This window comes from Rhopalosiphum maidis, chromosome 1 (assembly GCF_003676215.2).
Source record: "Rhopalosiphum maidis isolate BTI-1 chromosome 1, ASM367621v3, whole genome shotgun sequence".
Taxonomy (NCBI): Eukaryota; Metazoa; Arthropoda; class Insecta; order Hemiptera; family Aphididae; genus Rhopalosiphum; species Rhopalosiphum maidis.
The window spans coordinates 39,042,916-39,065,093 of NC_040877.1; the positions used below are offsets into that span (position 1 = coordinate 39,042,916).

At 29.0% G+C, this 22,178-nt stretch overlaps 3 protein-coding genes across 6 annotated transcripts in view; 1 reads left to right on the forward strand and 2 right to left on the reverse strand.

The window, feature by feature from the left end:
* The window catches only part of LOC113549878 (5'-AMP-activated protein kinase subunit gamma), a 39,907-nt gene extending 29,917 nt beyond the window's left edge, over positions 1-9,990 (forward strand). For 2 of the 3 annotated variants that reach the window (XM_026951373.1, XM_026951372.1), the window contains exons 8-15: positions 7,799-7,935; positions 8,013-8,061; positions 8,143-8,433; positions 8,507-8,694; positions 8,798-9,001; positions 9,064-9,210; positions 9,273-9,366; positions 9,437-9,990. In XM_026951373.1, the coding sequence (XP_026807174.1) occupies positions 7,799-7,935; positions 8,013-8,061; positions 8,143-8,433; positions 8,507-8,694; positions 8,798-9,001; positions 9,064-9,210; positions 9,273-9,366; positions 9,437-9,537 (1,211 nt within the window). In that variant the 3' untranslated portion in view covers positions 9,538-9,990. The remainder of the gene's footprint in view (positions 1-7,798; positions 7,936-8,012; positions 8,062-8,142; positions 8,434-8,506; positions 8,695-8,797; positions 9,002-9,063; positions 9,211-9,272; positions 9,367-9,436) is intronic. The other variant, XM_026951374.1, reaches the window with a different exon arrangement.
* A 2,258-nt stretch (positions 9,991-12,248) lies between these two features.
* On the reverse strand, positions 12,249-16,309 carry LOC113547814. The gene is made up of 2 exons (XM_026948332.1): positions 16,078-16,309; positions 12,249-13,550 (listed from the first exon to the last, which is right to left on the reverse strand). The coding sequence occupies exon 2, from the start codon at positions 13,441-13,443 to the stop codon at positions 12,505-12,507; it is 939 nt and encodes a 312-aa protein (XP_026804133.1). The 5' UTR covers positions 13,444-13,550; positions 16,078-16,309; the 3' UTR covers positions 12,249-12,504.
* A 1,381-nt stretch (positions 16,310-17,690) lies between these two features.
* On the reverse strand, positions 17,691-22,137 carry LOC113549940 (autophagy-related protein 9A). 2 transcript variants are annotated; one of them, XM_026951475.1, is made up of 14 exons: positions 21,925-22,137; positions 21,612-21,701; positions 21,293-21,470; positions 20,525-20,753; positions 20,338-20,462; positions 20,122-20,249; positions 19,566-19,750; positions 19,328-19,506; positions 19,128-19,259; positions 18,896-19,049; positions 18,430-18,828; positions 18,262-18,362; positions 18,069-18,197; positions 17,879-17,996 (listed from the first exon to the last, which is right to left on the reverse strand). In XM_026951475.1, exons 2-14 carry the CDS (start codon positions 21,691-21,693, stop codon positions 17,879-17,881), a joined length of 2,139 nt encoding a protein of 712 aa, XP_026807276.1. In that variant the 5' UTR covers positions 21,694-21,701; positions 21,925-22,137. The 2 variants fall into 2 exon arrangements, with proteins under 2 accessions (XP_026807275.1, XP_026807276.1); XM_026951474.1 differs by lacking the exon at positions 21,925-22,137 and having other exon boundaries at positions 17,691-17,996; positions 21,612-21,693.
* Positions 22,138-22,178: the final 41 nt, after the last annotated feature.

Genomic DNA, 22,178 nt, shown 5'->3' on the forward strand with positions numbered 1-22,178 from the left:
AAAATACGTTTAAGGATGGTTTAAAAATACATAGATACACATTATAAAATTAAAAACTTTGTTGTTTTGCACAGAATAAATATGTATTGTTAGACGAAGTAGTTGTACTTATAATTTTAATATAGGTACATGTTATATAAATATATAAATCTATTAAAATAAAAAGTTATATGATCGGTGTTAAATTACCGTGCTATTGATTAATAATTTATTATAATCAAGAAAATAGAACGAGAAAAACAGTAGTTAACTGACCTACCGAGAATGTACGAAATTTTCTTCTAGTCGTATTATTACTAATATTTTAATAATGTACCAAAGTCCCGCTCTAAAAACAAATTATTTCGGTGTATTATATTTTTCAACCGCGTCCGTGTAATAATATTGATGCCTGGTGGTAAATAATAACGGTCCAGATGTTTGAAACCGAATATCACACCGAATTCACATACAACTAATGTTTACACTAAGTTATATGATCTTACGTATTTAATTTGATTTTTTTTCATTTAAACTAATAAAAACTATTATATTTGACATTTGTTAGTCTCAATTACTGCGTATGTTTTTATACAGATTTTGTATTATAATGTTTATTCTATTGACATTTTATATGGAATCGTACATATATAATAGGCCCACTCAACAGTTCAAACAGACAGCAGTATAGAGTGTATCAAATACATTCCTATTATGCAGTAGCAAACTTTTGCATTTACTCGTGATTTACGGTTGTTATGAAACCCGATATTATTTTATTATATTTCGTGCGTTCAAATATAATAATATATTGAGAAAAAATTTCCTGACCTTTATACTTACCAATTGTATTCGGTTCTAAAGTTCGTCGTTTATATTTATTATATTATAGTGTGTGTATCCAAGTTACCACACTATAATAAATAAATGAAAATGTATTCGTCATTGACCTTTGACGCTAAGCCGCGCGCGTTGCAGCTCTGATTTCGTAGGCGGTTACCTAGTATATTATAATATAATATTATTATTATTATTAGTATTATTATTATTATTATTACATACACGCGTGCCTGTAAACCACATACCCGGTCAAAGTCGATCATCGAGACCAAACATATTATTGTATATCATATTGAAATATTATATTGTTTGTGTATACGTGGGACCGGTCGCGCGTCGCTTTCGTCCCCTGCTTCGTCGACCGGCCCCTTCCCTGCACTTATTTTCGTGCCGTTTGGGAGAAGGAAACACCACCGCCGCCGCAGTCGCTACAGCCGCCGGTGCTCGATCGTGGTGGTAGTAGTGCACAGTGGCGGCCCGGGTTGCCGCGCTTCGTTTTTTCGAACCAGTCGTACGCGCACGTTTTTCGCCACGCTCGTTTTTCTCGCGTGCGCGCGCGTCAGGCCAGCACTGCAACGTGCTATTGTACTATCGCGCACAACTGCTGCATGTTCCACTGCAGTCGTCGGGTAGAACTGCTGCGTCGTGCGTCGATTCCGTTTGTAATTTTCTGCGTACACGGCAAGATTTAATATTATAATTATTATTATATATTGTGTACACGCAAAACCGACCGAACGGTGTGCATACACACACACATATAATAATATTATATTATATTATATGCCGTACAGCGAACGAATAATACGCGAAGGAAAACGACTATATTAATATACTCTACATACAAGTCCGTCATTCTGCAGATAGAAATATTATTTTATTATTTTTCTGGAACGACCCCCGTCGATATATATATATATTATTGTTCTGTGACGTACGGTAACGGACGCGTAACGATGGAAGTGGAGGCGGCCAAGCCATTGCGTCTAGTTATGCCCAAGCCACACGTGGTGTGTCATATCACGCCGCCGGACGATGAGCCGATCGCGCCAAAATCTGTGCCGAAGAACGTTTACTCGCTGTCGCCGTCGTCCCGGTCGCCGAGCCCGAGCAGGCGATCATCGCCGCGCACGTCGTTCTTGCATGACGCTTACCGCGCACTCACCGGCACCGCGAAAAATAGCGCCGCATCGTTGCCAGTCACCAACAGTTCCGCACTTGTGGTGCCGACGCCACAGCAGCAATTGCCGTCTGCAGTGTTGTCGGTGGAACGAGCAACTAGCCACCAACACGCGTCGTGTCTGTTGGATGTGCCTAAAGACGGACAATTCCGAAACCGGTCGAAGTCTCTGGACGACGGCGCTAGGAAAACGCTATTGCAACAGCAACAGGCTAGCTCAGCTCGACGACGGCTTGACAGCGGCGACGCGTATAAGATATTCGAGAGCATTTTGAAAGAAGGTACTATGAAGTATGAGCTAATGATTGATATAGAGATGTATGTTATATGAAAAACTATACAATATGTTCTAATAGTCTCAAAGTATCTCCAGTGGTAAATTTAATAATTTATATTTAAATGCTGCTTTTTTAATAGAAATCTATGAGAAAATTCTGATTTTAGAGACTAAATTTCAACAATTTAAAGAAATAACTTCATTGAAATATTGTGGTTCATCTCTGAGGATGATACTTGACTTATAACCTTTGTGACACTTTGTAGATATACGAATATTATTATTTTTACTTGGTACCTACGACGTACAATTGTGGGCTATCGATTATTTTACCGATCAGTTGGAAAACGATATATTACCAAATTAATTTTTTTTATCTACATACCCCTATCGTAATTTATAGCTTTAATTAATGATCTTGTATTCTGCGTGTAAAACCTAAATGTTTTTTTTTTTATGTTATTATCGCACCACACTTGGTATTATATAATATCATTATATTATTATCTATACTAACCAGTAATTGGCACTTGCTTTCTTCTCTGCGCGTATTTGTTACACACTTTGTCATCAAATCCGAGATATTCCGTTTTTCTTTTTTGTTAGTTAGAAAAAATAATATATTATCTTCGCAAAAAAAGTGTATATTAAGAATAATTATTTGTTCGAGGCGCAATAAACCGTACAAACATTAATGATGTCGTTTCGGAAGACGAAGTTCCTATAATAATAAATAATAATAAAAAAAAACAGAAATGAAATAATTGTAAATAAAATTGAAAAACATGAAAAAGAATCACGTGTACCGATCAGTGACCGCTGACGTATTTGTTTGTATAATAATATAGCCTTATGGTACAAAAAAGTACGATTTCCAAGATTTTTTCGTCGTTGCATTCACCTACTCTTACCAAAACGCACTTTTTTATACAGTATACCTATAGTTAATAGTATACTATAATAGGTACATCTCTGCTGTAGGTACCTTTATCGGCTTTATAATTTATAAGCTTACAAAGAAAGTAATACTACCATGTATAATATGATTTTACTCTATTCATTGGCGTCATATAAAGTTATATGTTATATGATTATTTTCTGTCGTGTACGAAGTCTATATATCTTAAAAAAAAATTAGTTCACACCGATAAATAATAATAATGTCTATTGTGCAGTTTATCGGTCTAATTAATTAATAATGTCCTATGTATAGTTTTCCAATTGTGGTGGTCACCTTTTGCATAATATTATACGTATAATATAATATATACGCATAGTATTATAAATTATAATACAGTGACACGGAACATCGTAGAAACGTGTATTTCGGTAGTCACAGCAACCTTGAATTTTGTTTTCGATTTTTTTTCAACCGGTCATCGACGCAGATCATTTCCGACCAATGGCTATTTGCACTGAATTCCGCGATTGATGACTGTACTATAACACTACCTATACTTTAGTATACTACTATAGAACTATAGTATAGTATAATAATATACTTATAAATTATTATATTATATTGTTATCAAAATATATCCGAAAACCTGTTCACAATATAATAAATAATATATCTGTAACCATCATACTCATGGCTCAAAATGCTTGTATTAAAATTGTATTATGTATTTTTCGTCTCATATCTGTATAGTTTAATATAAAATCATAATTCATTAACATTGATTCAGTTGAATTATGTTATTGTATGTAGTGTCTAAAGAGAATACTTGATATCACAACCATCGTATTAAGATAAAAAGGCCTCCGACAAAAAAGCCACTGAATAAAAAATACACCAAATAAGCTTAACAAAAAAATCTCGTCACATGCGTTCTACTTTTAACTATTTGTAATATCCGTCATAAACATGGAATGTCGTATATGAAAACTATTAATAATGAACAACAAACCAAAAATCAAACAGAAAAGTGAAACTATCGTTTTTAAAAATTAGTATAGATCACAATCACATTTGTTTAGACACTAATAAAAAAAATATGATTTAAGTTGTTTGGCAAAACAAAAATAGCTGAATTTCCAGTAGAAAAATCCCCCCCCCCCAAAATGAAGAAAACATGCGTAAAAAATACACTACGTCGCCAACGGACAATAATTTATGAATAGTTGACAGCTATGACTTACGTAATACGATTATTTTAATTATTTTTAATTGTTTGTTTTTATTAATTATTATTATTATTGCAAGTCGTATTAAATGATCATAAATTTTTAAATAAATAATAATACATTGTCTTGTAAATCTGTTTTTTTTTTGTTCTATAAATTTTTTTTATCACGTGGCTTTTTTCTCCTAGATTCCACGTCTACAACGGCTCTAGTCCTCTAAAAGTATTATATAAATTTGATTAGCAATAACCATAATAATTTTCCCATCAAACATTTGCTAAAATGTGCGAGCGCAGGGTTCACCAACCTTCCCTTCAATAATTTCTACGTGTGCTGCGGTCGCTTGGGTTAACATAATTATTGATAATCAAGCCAGATTTCACACTTAAAATATAGTGAAACCTGGCTTTATAGATATCACGTAACTATATTATATGAACTTACAGTGAATCACTGTTGTTTAGTGATTATGGAATTCTCACTGGGAACCATGAAGGAAAATATACGTCAAAGGCTGTTTTTATTTTATTTATTATATTATAAATTATGTATAGTATTAACAACAAGTAATATGTTACGATTATTATTAACGAAAGTCCTTGAGGTTCAGCACGGTTGGGTTTTTTTTTACACCACATCAAGTGAACGAGAAAAAGAAGGAATTCGCGGAACATATAGATCTAATGCGATTTTAACTGATATAATATTAATTGTATGTGTGGTAGTCCGTACACTTGAAACTTTATAACTGGTTTAGCGCAACCGGTTTCAATCCATGCGGTAACGAACAACCGATACGTACTCGTCGACAGCTTCAGAGTCGTTTTCTCGCGAAGGGTAAATAAGTAAAAAGTAACAATAATAGCCGAGATGTCAAATACTACGTCACTATATTACAGATAAGATTCGCATTGTGTTTTTCTACACTATAGAACAGTTATCAAAGGTATACGTGTAGCATGTCGTTAAAGTTAAACATGTTTGTTATAAATATATAGTGACGATAAATGTGCACGCCTTTCTGCTTCTGTCTGTGTACATTTAATTTATATTCGTTATTTTTTTTTTTTTTGAGCATACTATGATTTTGTGAATTTTTTTACGTTCCTACATGTACCTACGTCATAAAATTTTGTTCTTTTCGTCCTCGCATTTTAAATGGCTGTTTGTTATTTAGTTTGATTGCGTTGACGTTTATGTTGGAATTGTGTAAAGTGTACAACGTTACGACTTGACGTGTTATTTATGAGAAAAAAAGAAGATCATGAAAAAACTTGGTCATTATTCGATATAATTACTGTTGATAAAACGACAACGCATAACAATATATATATACATATATTATACGTTGTACATTACACAGAGATTATGATGTTGTTAATTCGTTTTATATGGAACTCGTGTTTTTTTTTTCTCTTCAACTTGCTATGCTCAGTGTGTTCTATTAAAACCATTAAAAATAGGAATATGATAAAAATAAGAATAAAGTTTTGGATATATAGAATATATAATATGTAATTATTATATTAAAATTACTGTAAACCCGTTAACAGTAACTACAAAAAAATTTAGAAATTACATCTTAATATATTATGAGCCGGCCGCGAATTTATTTAATATAAATGAATACCGAATACTTGAAATAATAGAAGCGCTTTGTATATACTACAGTACTGGCAATATAATATATAATGTGCTTGGTTATATAATATTATAAAACGTTTATAACATTTAATCAAAATTAAATATGACTGCCACATCGTTTTTATTTTAAGAGATCTCCAATAATTGTGCTTTAATTACTTATATGGCAATTATATCATTGTTATTAGCACAGTTCAAGTTTCATAAAAAAAAATGATTTATTTTGTTTATTTAGTTTAAAAATAATACCTTTTGTGAGTGTTGTTATAATCGTTTTTGGTGGAGGACAATCATTTACATTAATTGAAATACATGTGTGGTATATTGTATTGCTAATTCAATAAATGGAAAGCAAAATAAACTTATTTATTTAATAAAATTTATGTGAGACATTATTTTTTATTTAATTATTGTTACTTTATTTTTTAATTCTGTACCAATACATTTTTGGTTATTAATACAATAAAAATTCTAATTTTCTTTTGAAAATTTAGATTCAATATGTAATGAACTTTTATGTATTATTTACACCTTCAACTCATTTATTATTTTTTATCGTCGTTTTTTATTGTAAATTTGAAAAAAATATGTATTTACACGCTAGTACACAGATTGCAGGTACTTAAATTTATATGTGAACGGTTTTTCCTCTGCCATTATCTTTAAATCAATGGTTGTAATGTTGTATTTTAAAATTAAAACTAAATGTGGGAAAATGCTAGTTTATCATCAGTTATCAGTATGAGGTGTATCATTAAGATATGACAATTTTACATTTAAATGTGGCAAATTATTGTGATACACTCTGTATATCATTATAAGAAGATTTTCAACTTGCATTAATCGTTTAGTGTACATTGTAACTTATCAATTATAAGTTATTATATTTTACATACATAGTTTATTGTATATTGTTTCTCATGCTACTATATAATTATATTGTGTCACTCTTCCAATAATTATAAAACATGATTTTACTTCACTAAATATAAGTTTTACAATTTGATTAGTGTTAGTTAAATCATTTTAGACACAATTTACAAATTATGATTTAATTTATATGCATTGCAAATACTGAGAAATTACACCTTTGACGTGCCTACGTTGAAACTATATTTGATACTGATTAATGTTAATAGATGTTATGCATTTATGGTACTGTAAAATAATATTGCTAATTTTTTTTCGATTGACACTTAGTTTATTATTCCTTGCCCTTTTATGACATGAGATAATAATTATCATTAAAATTGTTTTCTGATTTCTATGAAATTAATCAAATATTTTGTATAAATATATTATTTGTTTTTGTTGTCCTGTAAAATAGTTTATCATATTATTTTATTTTATATCATGTAATATAGATGATACATTTTTGCTTTGATAGTATTAATATCTTATTATTCCTATAATCTACTTATAAGAATTTTATAATTACAATTTTTTTTAACATTTCAAGATATTGCTCTTTAAATACTGATTAAAACATTATGTTACACATGTATAATATACAATTGGTCATTAAATTTGTCATTTTGATTTCTATATTGTCATCTGTAATATGTGCATTATGATCATCATGACCCATTGACATTGAAAGGCCACAACAACAAGAATAAATATAATACACAAATAATATTGCGATGTTTATCGTAAAATAAAATGATACTTATATGAATAATTCATGTTTTCCATTATTTTTGCTCTTATAAAATTTAATGAATAACGTATTGAATATTTTTATTTTTCAGGAGCCCTATTACGTAGAAGTTCTCTAGACCCTGAAACCCGTCGACTGTCTCTGGGCACTATATCTAATTCAAGGAAAAACTCTGATGGCCTTTTAGATCCTACACATGCAGCAATATTGTTTAGAGATTCCCGAGGAGTAAGTATTCAAATACCTTTTTCAAATGCTTGAATATAATGTATTTATATACTCAATATTTGTATTTATGTTTTTAGCTTCCTGTTGCTGATCCATTCTTAGAAAAAGTAAAAATAAAAGACCTGGGTAAGTTATGAACTAAAATTATAAAAAGTTACCTATAATATGCTTGAGTTAAATATTAAACATTATCTTTTTAATTTTCAGTCGAAGACGAAAGTCAGATATTTGTGAAATTTTTTCGCTTCCATAAAACTTATGATCTCATACCAACCAGTGCAAAATTGGTTGTATTCGATACACAATTAATTGTAAAAAAGGCATTTTTCGCTTTGGTCTACAATGGTGTGCGAGCTGCTCCATTATGGGACAACAAGCGTCAACAATTTGTGGGCATGCTAACTATTACAGATTTTATCAGGATACTACAGAAGTATTACTCTTCTTCATCTTCGAGTATGGAGGAATTAGAAGAACATAAGCTGGATACCTGGAGAAGTAAAAAATAATAATATATAATATTGGTATATTCTAAAAGAGAAGTTTTTAAAAATAATAATTTATATTTTAGACGAATTACATCAAGAACGTCCACAAGAATTAATATCAATTGGCCCTGATATGTCATTATATTTTGCCATTCAAACTTTAATAAATAATAAAATACATAGGCTTCCAGTAATTGATCCTGCAACTGGAAATGTTCTTTATATTGTGACGCATAAACGCATACTACGTTTTCTTCTTCTTTACGTAAGGGTATTGAATTTTATTATTTTTTTTTTCATATTTTTTTTTTTTTATTAATCCAATAGATTGTATATTGTGTATTATATTAATTAATCTTATATTTACATTTTAGATAAATGATTTACCAAAACCTGCATATTTGTCTCAGAGTCTAGAGGAACTAAAAATTGGCACTTATGAAAATATAGAGACAGTGTCCGAAGAAACATCTATTATATTAGCATTAAAGAAATTTGTTGAACGCAGAGTATCTGCTTTACCTATGGTTGATCAAGAAGGTCGACTTGTTGATATATTTGCTAAATTTGACGTCATTGTAAGTTATTAATAATATTAATAATTAAAAATATTTATTTGATTAATGTCTTATGTTATTAGAATTTAGCTGCAGAACGTACGTATAATAATTTAGATGTTACTCTAAAACAAGCCAATGAGTATCGAAGTGATTGGTTTGAAGGTGTACAAAAATGCCATCTGACTGATACATTATTTAGTGTAATTGAAAAAATTGTTCGTGCTGAAGTAAGAAAGCTTAAGATTAATTTTTATACAATTTTATTTTTTATTTTTCAATTGTTTTTTAGGTGCATAGGTTAGTTGTTGTAGATACAGAGGACAAAGTCATTGGAATACTTTCATTGTCCGATATCCTACACTATTTAGTACTTCGACCTTCTGGTATGTTTAAATAAGATACTATTCTGATGTTTTACATATTTTTATAATATTTTTAAATTACTACTTAAAGGAGCTGAGCGGTTATTGAAAGCCAAAGACCTATATGAAAATAATGTGGAAAGCCCTAAAGCTTTAAACTCAATCATGGAGCCAATACTATTACAATCATAATGTAAGCTAACATATTTTATTTAATCCTGTGACGCTAAGTTACGGGAACAGAATTAATAGTCTGCAGTCATAACACCGGATGATCTGGTTTAATTTTATTTGTAAAAGTATTATTTACCTATGTAGTATTATACGACAGCGCTTTAGAGACAACAAAATGTTCATTCTCTAAGTATTAGATGAAAAATGTATGTTCAATGCCTTTTTTTTTATTATTATTATTATTATTATTATTATTATTATATCTTTTTTTTTTAGAAAGAACTAGTCTGAATTTTTAATATAAATATTATTTTAATGTCTAAAAGTTCTACATTAAAAAAAAAAGCGTTACGTGATTTTTCAAATGACCGTGTGATATTGTCAAATGAAGAGCTGTTGAAATATTATATTTGTTATTTAATATATTAATAATAATATTTTTTGACTATTTATCTTATGTACAATGTACATGTATACATTTATTACAAATTATTAACACACCAAAATATTTTTCAATAGAAAATATACCTATGTAAAACATTTTTTTTTTTGTTTTCCAATATTTTTTTTTGTAGATTTTAAAATGTATACACGAGTGTATAATAAAATGAACGCTGATTGCTATAAAACTTTATTTAAATTTTTATATTTTTTGTTGTTTTTATTTTGATTAAAATGTGCATGAAGCGTTTTCTATTAGTATAATTATAAAATATGTACAATTATATTTATTAAGTACTTATGACATCTCATGTTTATGCAAATACTGTACGGAAAAAAACATATATGTATATTAGCAAATCGCCTTAGCTCCCACAGTTAAATTTTATACTTAAAGAAATTACCGATGATTATATGTACAAATAAAAAATTACACATTGAATCAGTATATTCATATATAATATATTGTGTACGTTTTAAATATATTATTTAAAAACAAGTGTTTATTATTTTCTTTAAGAAAAACTTCTTTTTCTAATTAAATTTGGTCGTATTCTCTTTAACTTTATATTTCTTGAGATTGTAGCATGATGGAACCTAGAAGTTAACTCTATAACAATTTTCAAGAGTAAAAGGCATTTTTTATTTGAAAAAAGAAGCTTTTATCGCCATACAAGACCCTTAACTTGTACTATACAAATTTTTAATTGAAAATATGATGCTTAAGTAAGTGTATTTAAAAATTTAAAAAATCAGTATTAGATTACCTTAATTAATTATTAAAAGAAAAATAGATGTTAACATACTTGAAGAATTACCCTATATGGGCTATATGTATTATAAAAACATAAAGTAGTTGGCAGAATGCTAGAATGTTTTCATACTAAAATTGCATTATAAAACTTAATTGATGCATCCAATTTGGGGCCCAGATATGGAAGAGAATTCAGGATCATTACACTGTTACTGGAATTACGAGTATACTACTTAAATCCCAAGTGTCGTGTCAGTTGTACATCATTTGCGCATTATTATTATTTATCTTTTATAAAACAATTTTAATGTTTTCAATTGCTCATCGTTCATTTTTTGGGTTATGTGCTGTTTTCAGTGAGAACTTCTCACATTTCTCATTAACACAGTAAAACCCAAAAGCGCAAATTGGCTTTTTATTGATATAAAAGCGCAAAAATAAATTGTATTATCTAATACAATATTGTACCCATTTATCAAGTTTCAGTTTAAAATTTGATGTTCATTATATTTATACTATTTTTATATTTCAAAAACAACAGTGATCGAGATCAATTGAAATTGATAAAAGTTTAATAACTATAATATTATTTTGATAAAATATTCTGTTTTTGTAAAGTTTATTTGCACTTATGGTTTGTTAAAAAGATTTATTTTTTTATTGCGCTATGGGGTGCAGCCCTGTGTATATAATACATGCATTTGCAACAATAGAACTAGAAGGGTTTAGGATTACCTAAAACTGAAAGTTGTTTACTGCCATAATTTTAGCCTAAATTGAAGGTGATTGCAAACTAATAAGTACCTAACCACAACAAGTGACAACCTATACACATTTTTATTGCAATATAATCTGTGTACATTACATTTATGATTATTATTTAAAATTTAATTGAATACCTAAGTCAATTTATTTTTAAATATAATAGTCTTATTATTTATATTAATTAATTTTTATTACTGTTGTACTTAATAAATATATAATATCAGTGTCGGGTTACCCTACAGACAAAGTAATCAGATGATTGGAGTGGCAAATTTGGTACACTTAAATAAAATATATTTACCTATAGTATAATATAATAGTTATTAATACATTATATTAATATTCATTATATATACTTTTCCTGTGTAAACTATTTTTATACTATTCGTATAAAATATACCGAGGAAAGTGGATGTAATAGTATTTTTTTTATTATTATTATTAAATAAAAACTTCAACATCATAGGCTATTAGCCATGAGTATTAAGATACAAATTAATAAATATACATAACCGTATGTAACTATTTATAAATGATAGAATTACTTAATATTTAATAACAACATTAATGTATTAAATATATGATTTTGAAATACAACTGTAGTGATATGCAGTAGGTACTCGGTATAACAACCTTTCAGTATATAATACCTAATACAACAATTAAGTTTATATTTTTAACAATAAAATGTAATAAATATATAATATAATTAAATTAAATTATAATTTTACATTTGTCCTAAATAATTAACACAAGCTCATGAACTAAAATAAAATATGAAAATATCACAAATTTGTTTATATTTAGGTAACTGTACTTAATAAATATATGATATAATAATATTTTAGTATATTTATGTTATAGTATTGTTATAATAACAAATAACCGGAAACTGCACGGAAATTCGATGAATAATACACATCCACATCGTTTTACGCATACTCATTGCTCGAGAACAAAAACGGGATTTTTATTTTATTCTTTACTTTATCATTTGTTTAGCACATTTTTGATAAACAAAATCATTATAATGGATCGATGTTAATGGAAAACGAGATCCTACTTAGATCACTATCAATGATCACGTTGGATCTATCATCAGGCAGGACCAAGTCGGCAGAGTTCAGAAACTGATTCACGCATCTGTCCGTGAAGTACGCACTGTGCATGCTCAAGCGGTTGACAGTCCGTCCGCGAAGCCTATCCGACAGAACATCTATCCATCGGTCACCGGTCACCGTGCAATCGCTCAGCACGACCGTTTCCAGCGTGTGGCGGTGTGTGTGCAACAGGTCGTCCAGGAAACGAACGCCAACGGCGTTGTGGTCGACCCGGAATCGCCGCAGCTGCTCAAACCCGGCGTGCAGAAACTTTAGATCGAAGCGCAGGGCCAACGAACATTTCACGTACACCACGTCTAGCACGTTTACGTACACTGTACCCAGTTCGGCGAGCGTGTACTGGTCCGCCTCCCGGATCCGGACGCCGTGCAGGACCAACGTGGTCAGTCGATCGACAAACGTGAACCCGTCGGTAGCGTACACGGATAGATTGGACGAGATCACTAGCGCGGCAACGTGTCCGCAGATGTCTTCGTACCGGGCGCACAAGTAGAACGCGTTTGCGTAACCCACCCGCCTTGCAGCACCGCCGCGATAGTCATGACCGGTACATTGCGCGGTCGTCATCCGCAACAGCCGCCCGTAATCGTCGGACGGCCAGTGGAACATCTGCGACCGTTCGCTTTCGTCCCGGAAGTAGAAGAACTCAACAGCTGCGATCGCGTTCGCGTGGTGCATGCCGATCCGCTTTAGCGTACACGAGTCCGACGCGATTATCCGTGACCATCGTTCGCAAACGAGCGGCAAGGTCGCGACGAACTCCGTGGCGGACAGCGTTCGGAATACGTACAGCAAAATCTCGTCGGGCAGTGCGTTTATGGATAATGGATCTTCGTCCGACATTATATAATATGATATACCTACTTATTGATTATTGTTATAATGCGCTCTACTCTGAGCTTGCGATTTCTTTTTTCATCCTTCTCTTTCAAATTGATCCTTCATCATGCCTGCGATATATTATAATAATACATATATGTATTACTTATATTATTTTATTAAATTGATCTTTTAATATAATATACCAACTAAATACTTCTAAAACTATATAAGCCTACAAAAATATGAATTTATATTTATATTAAGTTCTAAGTAAATCGAACTTCACGTTTTTTGCTGTGTGCTTAGTTCATTGAGTAATCGTTGATTTTTTTCATTTTAGTTGATAACATGTGTGTTTATGTCAAAACCGAGCTTAAGTACAGGAAAAGTATAAAACTTTTATATTTACCAACACACTACCATATAACATGAACCGCTTCTAACTATAGGGACTATTTACGTACGTCATATATATATATATATCTTATTATATAAAATATAAATATTTACGCGTCCTGTCGATCGCTGTGCTGCCTGTATTACATTATAAAGCAATCGTTGGCAATGTTACATTTTTATAAGACAGGTGGAACATAGCAAGGCGCTATCTTTGAAAATGACTCGTGGCGAGTAAAACGGAGACCACTTATATCATATAATATGTATGTGATTGTGCCACTGTGCAGTGGCGTATTTACGAGTGGGATATGCGGGATATATCCCCACTGAAGTGGGTGTCTTTTTAAGTGTTATTATTTTATTCAAAGGTACATTAATGTGTTCGTTAGCCTATCTATAATTTTAACATATTTGGACATAATGTTATACCCTTATAGGGTACATTATTATTTATTTTATGTTTTTCTCTAATACAAACGTTATTGTCAACTCCCATATGAATTAAATTATTACCTTACTTTACATTTATCTATTAATTATTATTTTTAAAGATACAATCCAGAATTCATATTTGTATGATATAAGTAGATATATAACAATAATTATATACCATATTATTATCATGACAAACGTAGACTGTTTAGACATTAGATGACAACCTACAGGGGCGCTGATTTTTAGTATTGCAAACTATGCGGTCGCACAGAGCGGTGAAATTGTATTGAATATTTATTTTGTTTTTATATGTAATAAACTTAAGGTACACATTTGTTTTCTCTATCTCCCAAATAATATAGGAACAATAAGATACTCCGTATTTCCACGATTACGACTCTGATTCAGTGTAGGGCAAAAGCACCTAATATATATTTTATAATACAAAATATCGCACATCTAAACTTTAAATACTTATCTCATAAACTACTCGCCCTAAATTTGATTTTTATGTATCAAAATACTCAAAAAATTATTCTGCTTTAGAATATGAAATTAAAAATCTATATTGTCATTTAAAAAAGTAAAAAACTTAAAAAATTATAAGGATAAAAATTATTTAAAAATATAATTTTTTAATTAAAACGTTGTTTTTTTTTAACAATTTGAAACTATGTAAAAAAATATTTTCAAAAACATTAATACTGTTTTAAAACAATTGGGCCGTAGAATTGTATTAAATACATTTGTACTAGTACAAGGAATGAGAAACTTTATTCATAATAATACAATTAATGAAGAAATACAGGAATTAAATATACTAATGTGAACGGGGATTTAATTTAATGTTTAATGAACATAATATGTTCAGATCTAGAATCTAAATTGACAATAAAAAATATAACAAATCTTATGTTTATCAATATAAATGGGCCACCTCTTAATATAGGGAACCCAACCAAATATGTTGGAAGCCCCCCGACGTATTACATATTTCTCAATTTAAGTATATACCCAAAAAAATATTTACGACTACACCACTGATAAAAAATGACTTAATTTCATCATTAGAGTATGAAGATATCATTGATAATTATTTTTCAAGAATGAAATCTAGAAAAAACAAAATCCATGAATAGTTAACCTTAAAATTACCTACATTTAGGATTATTTATTTATAACATTAATCATTATTATATATTATTTATTAAATGATGTGTTTGTTTTTTTGTGTACATTTTTAATTTATAATAATAAATAATAAAAAATATAATTATACTTGAATCAGAACGTTTTCTTTTTTAATACTTAAATGAAAAAATAATTGCATATATTGAGAAAATAAATTTATTTAATGATATTTAGCAGTGGCATATCCAGGGAGAGGCTACAGGGGCCATGCCCCCCCCCCTTTGTTGGCTGTATTTATAATTTTTTGTTTTAAAGATTTATATTTATTTGTATATATGAACGGATACTACAATATGTTTTATAAAGTTTTAGACAGAATGCCCCCCCTTAAAAATTTCTGAATACACTACTGATATTTAGTAATATAAAAGTTACTTTTTTAGGATAAAGGTGGCTGATGTTAAATTCGCCCCTGGCAATTTGTGAGTCAGTCATAATTTTCAATAATTTTGAAAAAATAATTATGATATATTCTACATTACACCTTTTATGATTTGTATGCACCGAAGCTAAAACAGCCAATATATTATATATCTATTTAATATAAGTATATTATTTTCTTATTCAATAAAAACGTATCATGGTACTTAAGGTTTAAATTAGTAGGCATTATATAAGCATCATACTTACAATATTAATTGTCTTGTATTAGGTTTGCTTACATTTATTATTTTTAATTTTTTGATTTTGGTAAATGGACGGTAAGAAATCAATAGCACAATAAAATAATAAAATATTAAAATCAGGTATGAATGAATAATTTTAAATGTTAATTAATGTTTAACGTTTCATACCTATTTAATATTATGTTTAAATTACGAACTAAGATATACTTATATCTATATCTTAGTTCGTGGTTTAAATCAACACAAATCATTGTATTCTGTGGTGAATGGTGATAGTGTAATACTGATACCATTTTATAATCTATCACTACCTGTCCTGTCATATGATAATATGATTATAAGATAAACTTATTATACATATGTGTTTATATAGGTATCTTTGGTACTAGCACAGAACTATAGTATTAGCACTATTAGCCATTATGCTTAGATCATATTGTACTATAGTACACCACCGCCACCTTCATAGTTTGTAGCACTAGATTTGCACATTTTAATCCACGGTCTTAGATCATAGAACTGGCTTTAGTGGTATTCGTCTATTATCACAGTTTAGAAATATCAGACTATTTTATAAAATTAATTTTGTTCTTTTTCTGTGTCGGCTAAAGCCTAAATTTATGTTTGCTATTATTAATAAATTATAGCATTATAACTTAAAAAAAATTAAATTATAGCTCGATAGGATATTGCTTATAATCATGATTGAAGATATCTTTAATCGTGTTTATAACTTATAAGTTACACGCAAGCTTAGTCTTAAAACTCACATGAAAATCCTTTTCATTTAAAATTACGTTAAATGAAAAATATATGTAAATTGGGGTATATGGACATTCCTCCCCCCCCTGGTGTAGTAGGACATTTTCCGTCCAATATATTTTTGATACGCACATTTTCCCAAACACATGTTGACATTTTCATTCTTATTTTGATAAATATAAAAGATTATAGATGTATATTTTTGATCAATTGATCTATTTGAACTGAAAAATGGCTAAAAAATTTTTAAGACATATGTGGAATTATGGAATAACTAAATCATGGTTATCTACTAGATAGGTAACCGTAGACTAAATAGATAAAATGAGAAAATAATTTTATAGAGGTAGCATAAATAAAATCAGAGAGAATAGATTGAAATGATTTGGTTTTATTATAGAGAAAGGTGACTTAGAGGCAGTGTAAGTGGCTATGGAAATAAATTTAGAAAGAGATAGAGGGAAAAAATTGGAGAAAGAAATGGGTAGACAGAATACAGAATGACATGAAAAATGAAAACAGTTTTATTGAGTAAAGATGTCTTAGATAGAGACTAGTGGAAGGTGTAAGATAGGTTAGCTTCACTCAGTATAGTTGGGACTTAGGAGCGACTCATTCCAGTGAGGAATAGAAAAAAAATAAATTATTGCTTAAGAACATATTGAGATTAACAGTAACTTTATTATCATCACTAAATAATTTAAGTTTTGACTTACTTTTATTACAGATTAAGCTGTCACTTAACATAAAAACAATATCAGAATATTGTTTATATTTCAATTATAACAATTGGGCAAAATTAGAATCAAACATTCGAAATAATTATGATAAAAAAAAAAAAAAACAACACATAATTACAATAGCTTATTGTAAAAAAAAAGTAGTGTCACACAACAAAATCTCAAAATTTCTTAAAAATAGTTATACCAATAAAAGCAGTTCTTTGAAAATATTAAACATAATCTCAAAAATATTGGAAAAGAATATTACTACACCTTAATTAATATCACAGTAGTTTTGAGGCTCTTATTAAGTCATAAAAATCAGATAATTCTTGCACCTGGTTTCAGCAATGGAGTTCGTTCTTGTAAATTGGTGTTGGTTTTAAGAACCGTTTGAGAAACTGAAGTGCTTGCATGATTGCCTCGTTCTTCGAGTTGTCTAAAAGAGCACAACAGATATGAAGATGTGAGTATAATTATTTATACAATAATATAATAAATGTAAGATTACTTTCTATGAATGCTATGTAAAAGCAACGCGCTTTGATTAACTTCTATTGAAGTTAAATAATCAGACGTAGAAAATATTGATGAGCGCATTATTGAACTACTATTGATTCGGTTTGGACGACCAGTTAAACTAAAAATTAAAAACATTATTATTAAAATAAAATAACTGTTAAATTAAAAAAAAAATAACACACCCTTCTTTATGTAGTAGTCGTGTGCTTTGGTCGAGCCCAATTAAACAGGAAGGTATTTCTGCTATATGTAATGTACTACCAATCATATCATGATGTTGAAACTAAAAAAATTAATTTGTTAAAAGTATTGTGTAATCAATAATTATGTTTATTCAATAGAAAAATTACTGGGTTTATTATAGAATTGCTGGTAGATGAATATTTTTGACGAGTCTTAGCAATTATTTCATCTACAAACTCTTTAGCTTCAATATCAACTGGATCCCATGTAGGATTGCGTACAGAGAAACTGAGAAGAGACATTTCCACTTTTCCATCTTCAGCCTGATCTACTTGAGGCAATTTAGCTGTAGGGGTTTCAGGCGATGAAGGGCCAGGAGAACGCCAAGCAGGGTTACCATTTTTACGTAAATTCATCATAGAAAAAGCACAAACATCACCAACTCCTGCTACTTCTGCAGTATAGTTACGATAAAAATCTACAATTTCCAAGGACCTGGGACGAAGCCAGAAAAACAGTATAAATGGAGTGACTATTGGTGATATTAATTCATTAAACAAATAATTCTGAAAATAAAATAAGTCTTTCAATACGTAATTTGTAATTTTTATTTTTTTATTTTATAGCACTTACAGCTTTGAATGGGAAAATTTGGGAAAATTGGTTACTGACTTGTTGCGTATGTGCTTTCCCAACCCACGAATCTGGAAGGTAATGAACTTCAGTCAATATAGCAGTCATTAATGATTCTTGGCAAACAATTTCCTTATCATCATCGACAAGACTTCTAAAATTATAAAATCCATTATTTGTTAAAAATTATGATATTAATATGGTACAATATGATTTATGAGTCTAAACTAACCGACAAATTAAAAATAATAGTGACAATCCACTCAATATAGTTATCATGTGTTCAATTGATAAAATGCTGTCATCATAAACAGTTAATGCAAGTATTGGTACCATGATAGCACTTGTGAAAAACATTGTATTCCTGAAAATTTAAACAAGTTAATACTCATTTTTAATATGTTAATAGTTTATTTTAGAATTTAACCATACTTTGCAATTATAACGCTAACAGGTGCAGCAAAACTTTGTAAATATTTAGCTGCAGGCACATACGCACGACTAAGTCGGGCACTGAGCTCGTGGTCAAGTTCATTGAAATGACGCAAATATATTTTTGAATACAAAGACCACATGCGAATACTAAGTACACTTGGTTCATTTTTTACCATCTAATTAATACAACAAATTTAAACTATCAAGACCAATATTTTAAAACTGTATATCTTACTTGAGCATTGTCACACAACTTGTAAATTAATTGCCAAGTAAAAATTACTGGAGATAGCAATACATTAATTAAAGCAACCCAACTAATAGTTTTACGCATTGACTGTGCCAACTCCAAACGCTTTCCAGGTTGTTTATATTCAGGTTTAAGATGCCAATTATTTTCAAATGGTGACCATGGACCCCCTGAAATTAATATCGTTTCTCAAATATTAATATATTTTCAAAGATAATCTTTTATAGAATTTGGATAATCTTATGACTTATACAATGATTTTATAGTATATTTTGTTTAAAAAAGTAAAAACCTAAAAATTACTACAATAAAAATATTATCAAGTAAGTAGTTGAAAATGCATAAAAATAAATATTTTCAAAGCATAAAAAACAAAATTAACATTTAATAATTGAATACACATGTAAACTATTTATTCATCGAGTTTTCCTGTTTTATTAATTGCTAATAAGGGATCTATACAACATAGATATTAATTTTGTAAAACAAAATTGAACATACTTTTGATTGTTTAATATAATTATTTTATTTTAATACTTACAGAAAAGCAACAAATTTAAATTGTATTTCATTCCATGAGAAAAATAGATTACATCACCAAGAAATGGTATGTTGAAATTTGTAGGAAGCACAGATTTATTCACAAGAGCTATTAAGTAGTTTTTTGTTCTAAAAAATAATTTTAAAAAATGTAGTTAGAATAGTTAGATGTAATATTAAATTATTTGAAAAAACACTAAAAATATGGTTAATTCACCTTAAAATACGTTGATAAATGTCAAGTTCTGTAAGATCAAGTTTATGTATACACATATTTTGTTCTTTTTGTGCTTCTATAACTTTATGGATAATTTCTCGCCAAGTGTAGTTTTGTAACTCTTTCTAGAATATAATAATTTAAAAATGTTTAAACATTCCAAAAGATACTATTTCAAATATCTCACATCAGGTATACGGAGAGCAACGTTATAAAATGCTTTGATATCAGCATAATGATAAGCAACATTGAACACTTTCATAAGCCGGAAAAGAGCAAACATTAATAGCGGTATCATATATAGATATGTGAAAATTGTAAACTTGCTAGTACATTTTGATGCAGGCAGAAAAACATCAGATAAACGTACTTTATCAGTACCATTTATTACTCTGTTTGAATCTGCTGGTTTGTCTCTAAATATTGAATTTAATTTTAAAATTAGTAATAAAATAAATAGGTGTACTAAATCAGTACTTTATTGTTCAACCTTTTAAAAAGTAAGTATAACATTTAGAAAATAGTCATTTTAATTTAATAAGTTAATAACAGATACCAAAATTAATTAAATTTTAAAAGACAAGCTTTGTAGATTTAAATCATAATTAATTTTGTACAGGAAAATTTAATTTAATTTTATATCATTATTATAGTGCAATAAGTATTGTAGTCAAATAAAGGTGATACAACTATTGACTTGTCATTATTAAATTATGTGATGTTTTATAAATCATTGTTCAAAATTGTAACAATTACCATACAATAATAAAATTTAAACTAATGGCTTATGTTAGCAGTATTAAAATCAAATTTAAAATGTTATAACTTATGATATCTTATTGATATAATAGAGTAGATTATTAATATTTTGAATAAAAAAGAAATTTAACAAAATTTGTTTGAAATATTATTTAAACAATTGTCAATGTAGTAACTCATTTAAATAAAATTATACCTGAAAAGTACTGGATAGTCAATGCAGTAAAACAGAAATAGAGAGAACACCAACAAAAATATCACTTGTAAAAGATCTAATGCCGATTGAAGAATTAGACAAATAAATCCGTGTCTTTGGTGGTAAAGATAGATTCTTGTAAAAAATGTATCCAAGTCTTCTATATGATTCCATCTGTCTAAAATAATTTATAATGACATATTAATAACAATTTGTCATAACATGTAGATATTTAAGTTCCTATTTAATAAATAGTTATATAATTATTATTACTATGCATATCTTTCAAAACAAATGTAAACCATCATAGAATACTTACTTCTAGCTACATTAGGGGTGAATTGAAAATGAACTTCTTCTTCTCTTTCAGAACTAAGAACTTGATATCCAGTTTCTGGCATTTTAATGTCTAAAAATAATAATTCTTAGGTATAAGGAATTGTAACACTAATACACTATAGAACATATTATAACAACATGAATACAATAAAACCTATTCCAAATCACAGAGGAAAAGTATTAAGAAAATAAAAACAAATAACAATAATTCTAGAATGTTGCAAAAGAAAAAAACAAAGGACACAATGGTAGGAGGAGGTCAAAGTGTAATAGACAAGTATTAATTCAAAAACCTTTGTTCTCCAGAATCTTCAACGTACAGGTACTCTTGGCTTATGTGAGATCAACGTTTTCTATTTACATTCAATAGTGGATTTAATGTCCCATTGCTTTTAGAACGAGATCAAATAGGACGACTACATAATAAAAAATGAATTAAATATTTATGAAGTAATTGTAACATCAGTAAGAAAAATTAGTTAAAAATAATCAAAACTGCGCATTTGATCATTGATAATATTGTCGTCATGCTGATGCTGGTATAAAC

What these genes read in the sequence shown, in the direction of transcription:
- LOC113549940 (XM_026951474.1), bottom strand. Translation starts at nt 21,693, where the DNA reads ATGCCAGAAACTGGATATCAAGTTCTTAGTTCTGAAAGAGAAGAAGAA. An exon ending in ATTTATCAACGTATTTTAAG is followed by an intron (nt 20,250 to 20,337) that starts GTGAATTAACCA and finishes ATTATTTTTTAG; the next exon opens with AACAAAAAACTACTTAATAG. An exon ending in CTATTATTTTTAATTTGTCG is followed by an intron (nt 19,050 to 19,127) that starts GTTAGTTTAGAC and finishes TTATAATTTTAG; the next exon opens with AAGTCTTGTCGATGATGATA.
- LOC113547814 (XM_026948332.1), bottom strand. Translation starts at nt 13,443, where the DNA reads ATGTCGGACGAAGATCCATTATCCATAAACGCACTGCCCGACGAGATT.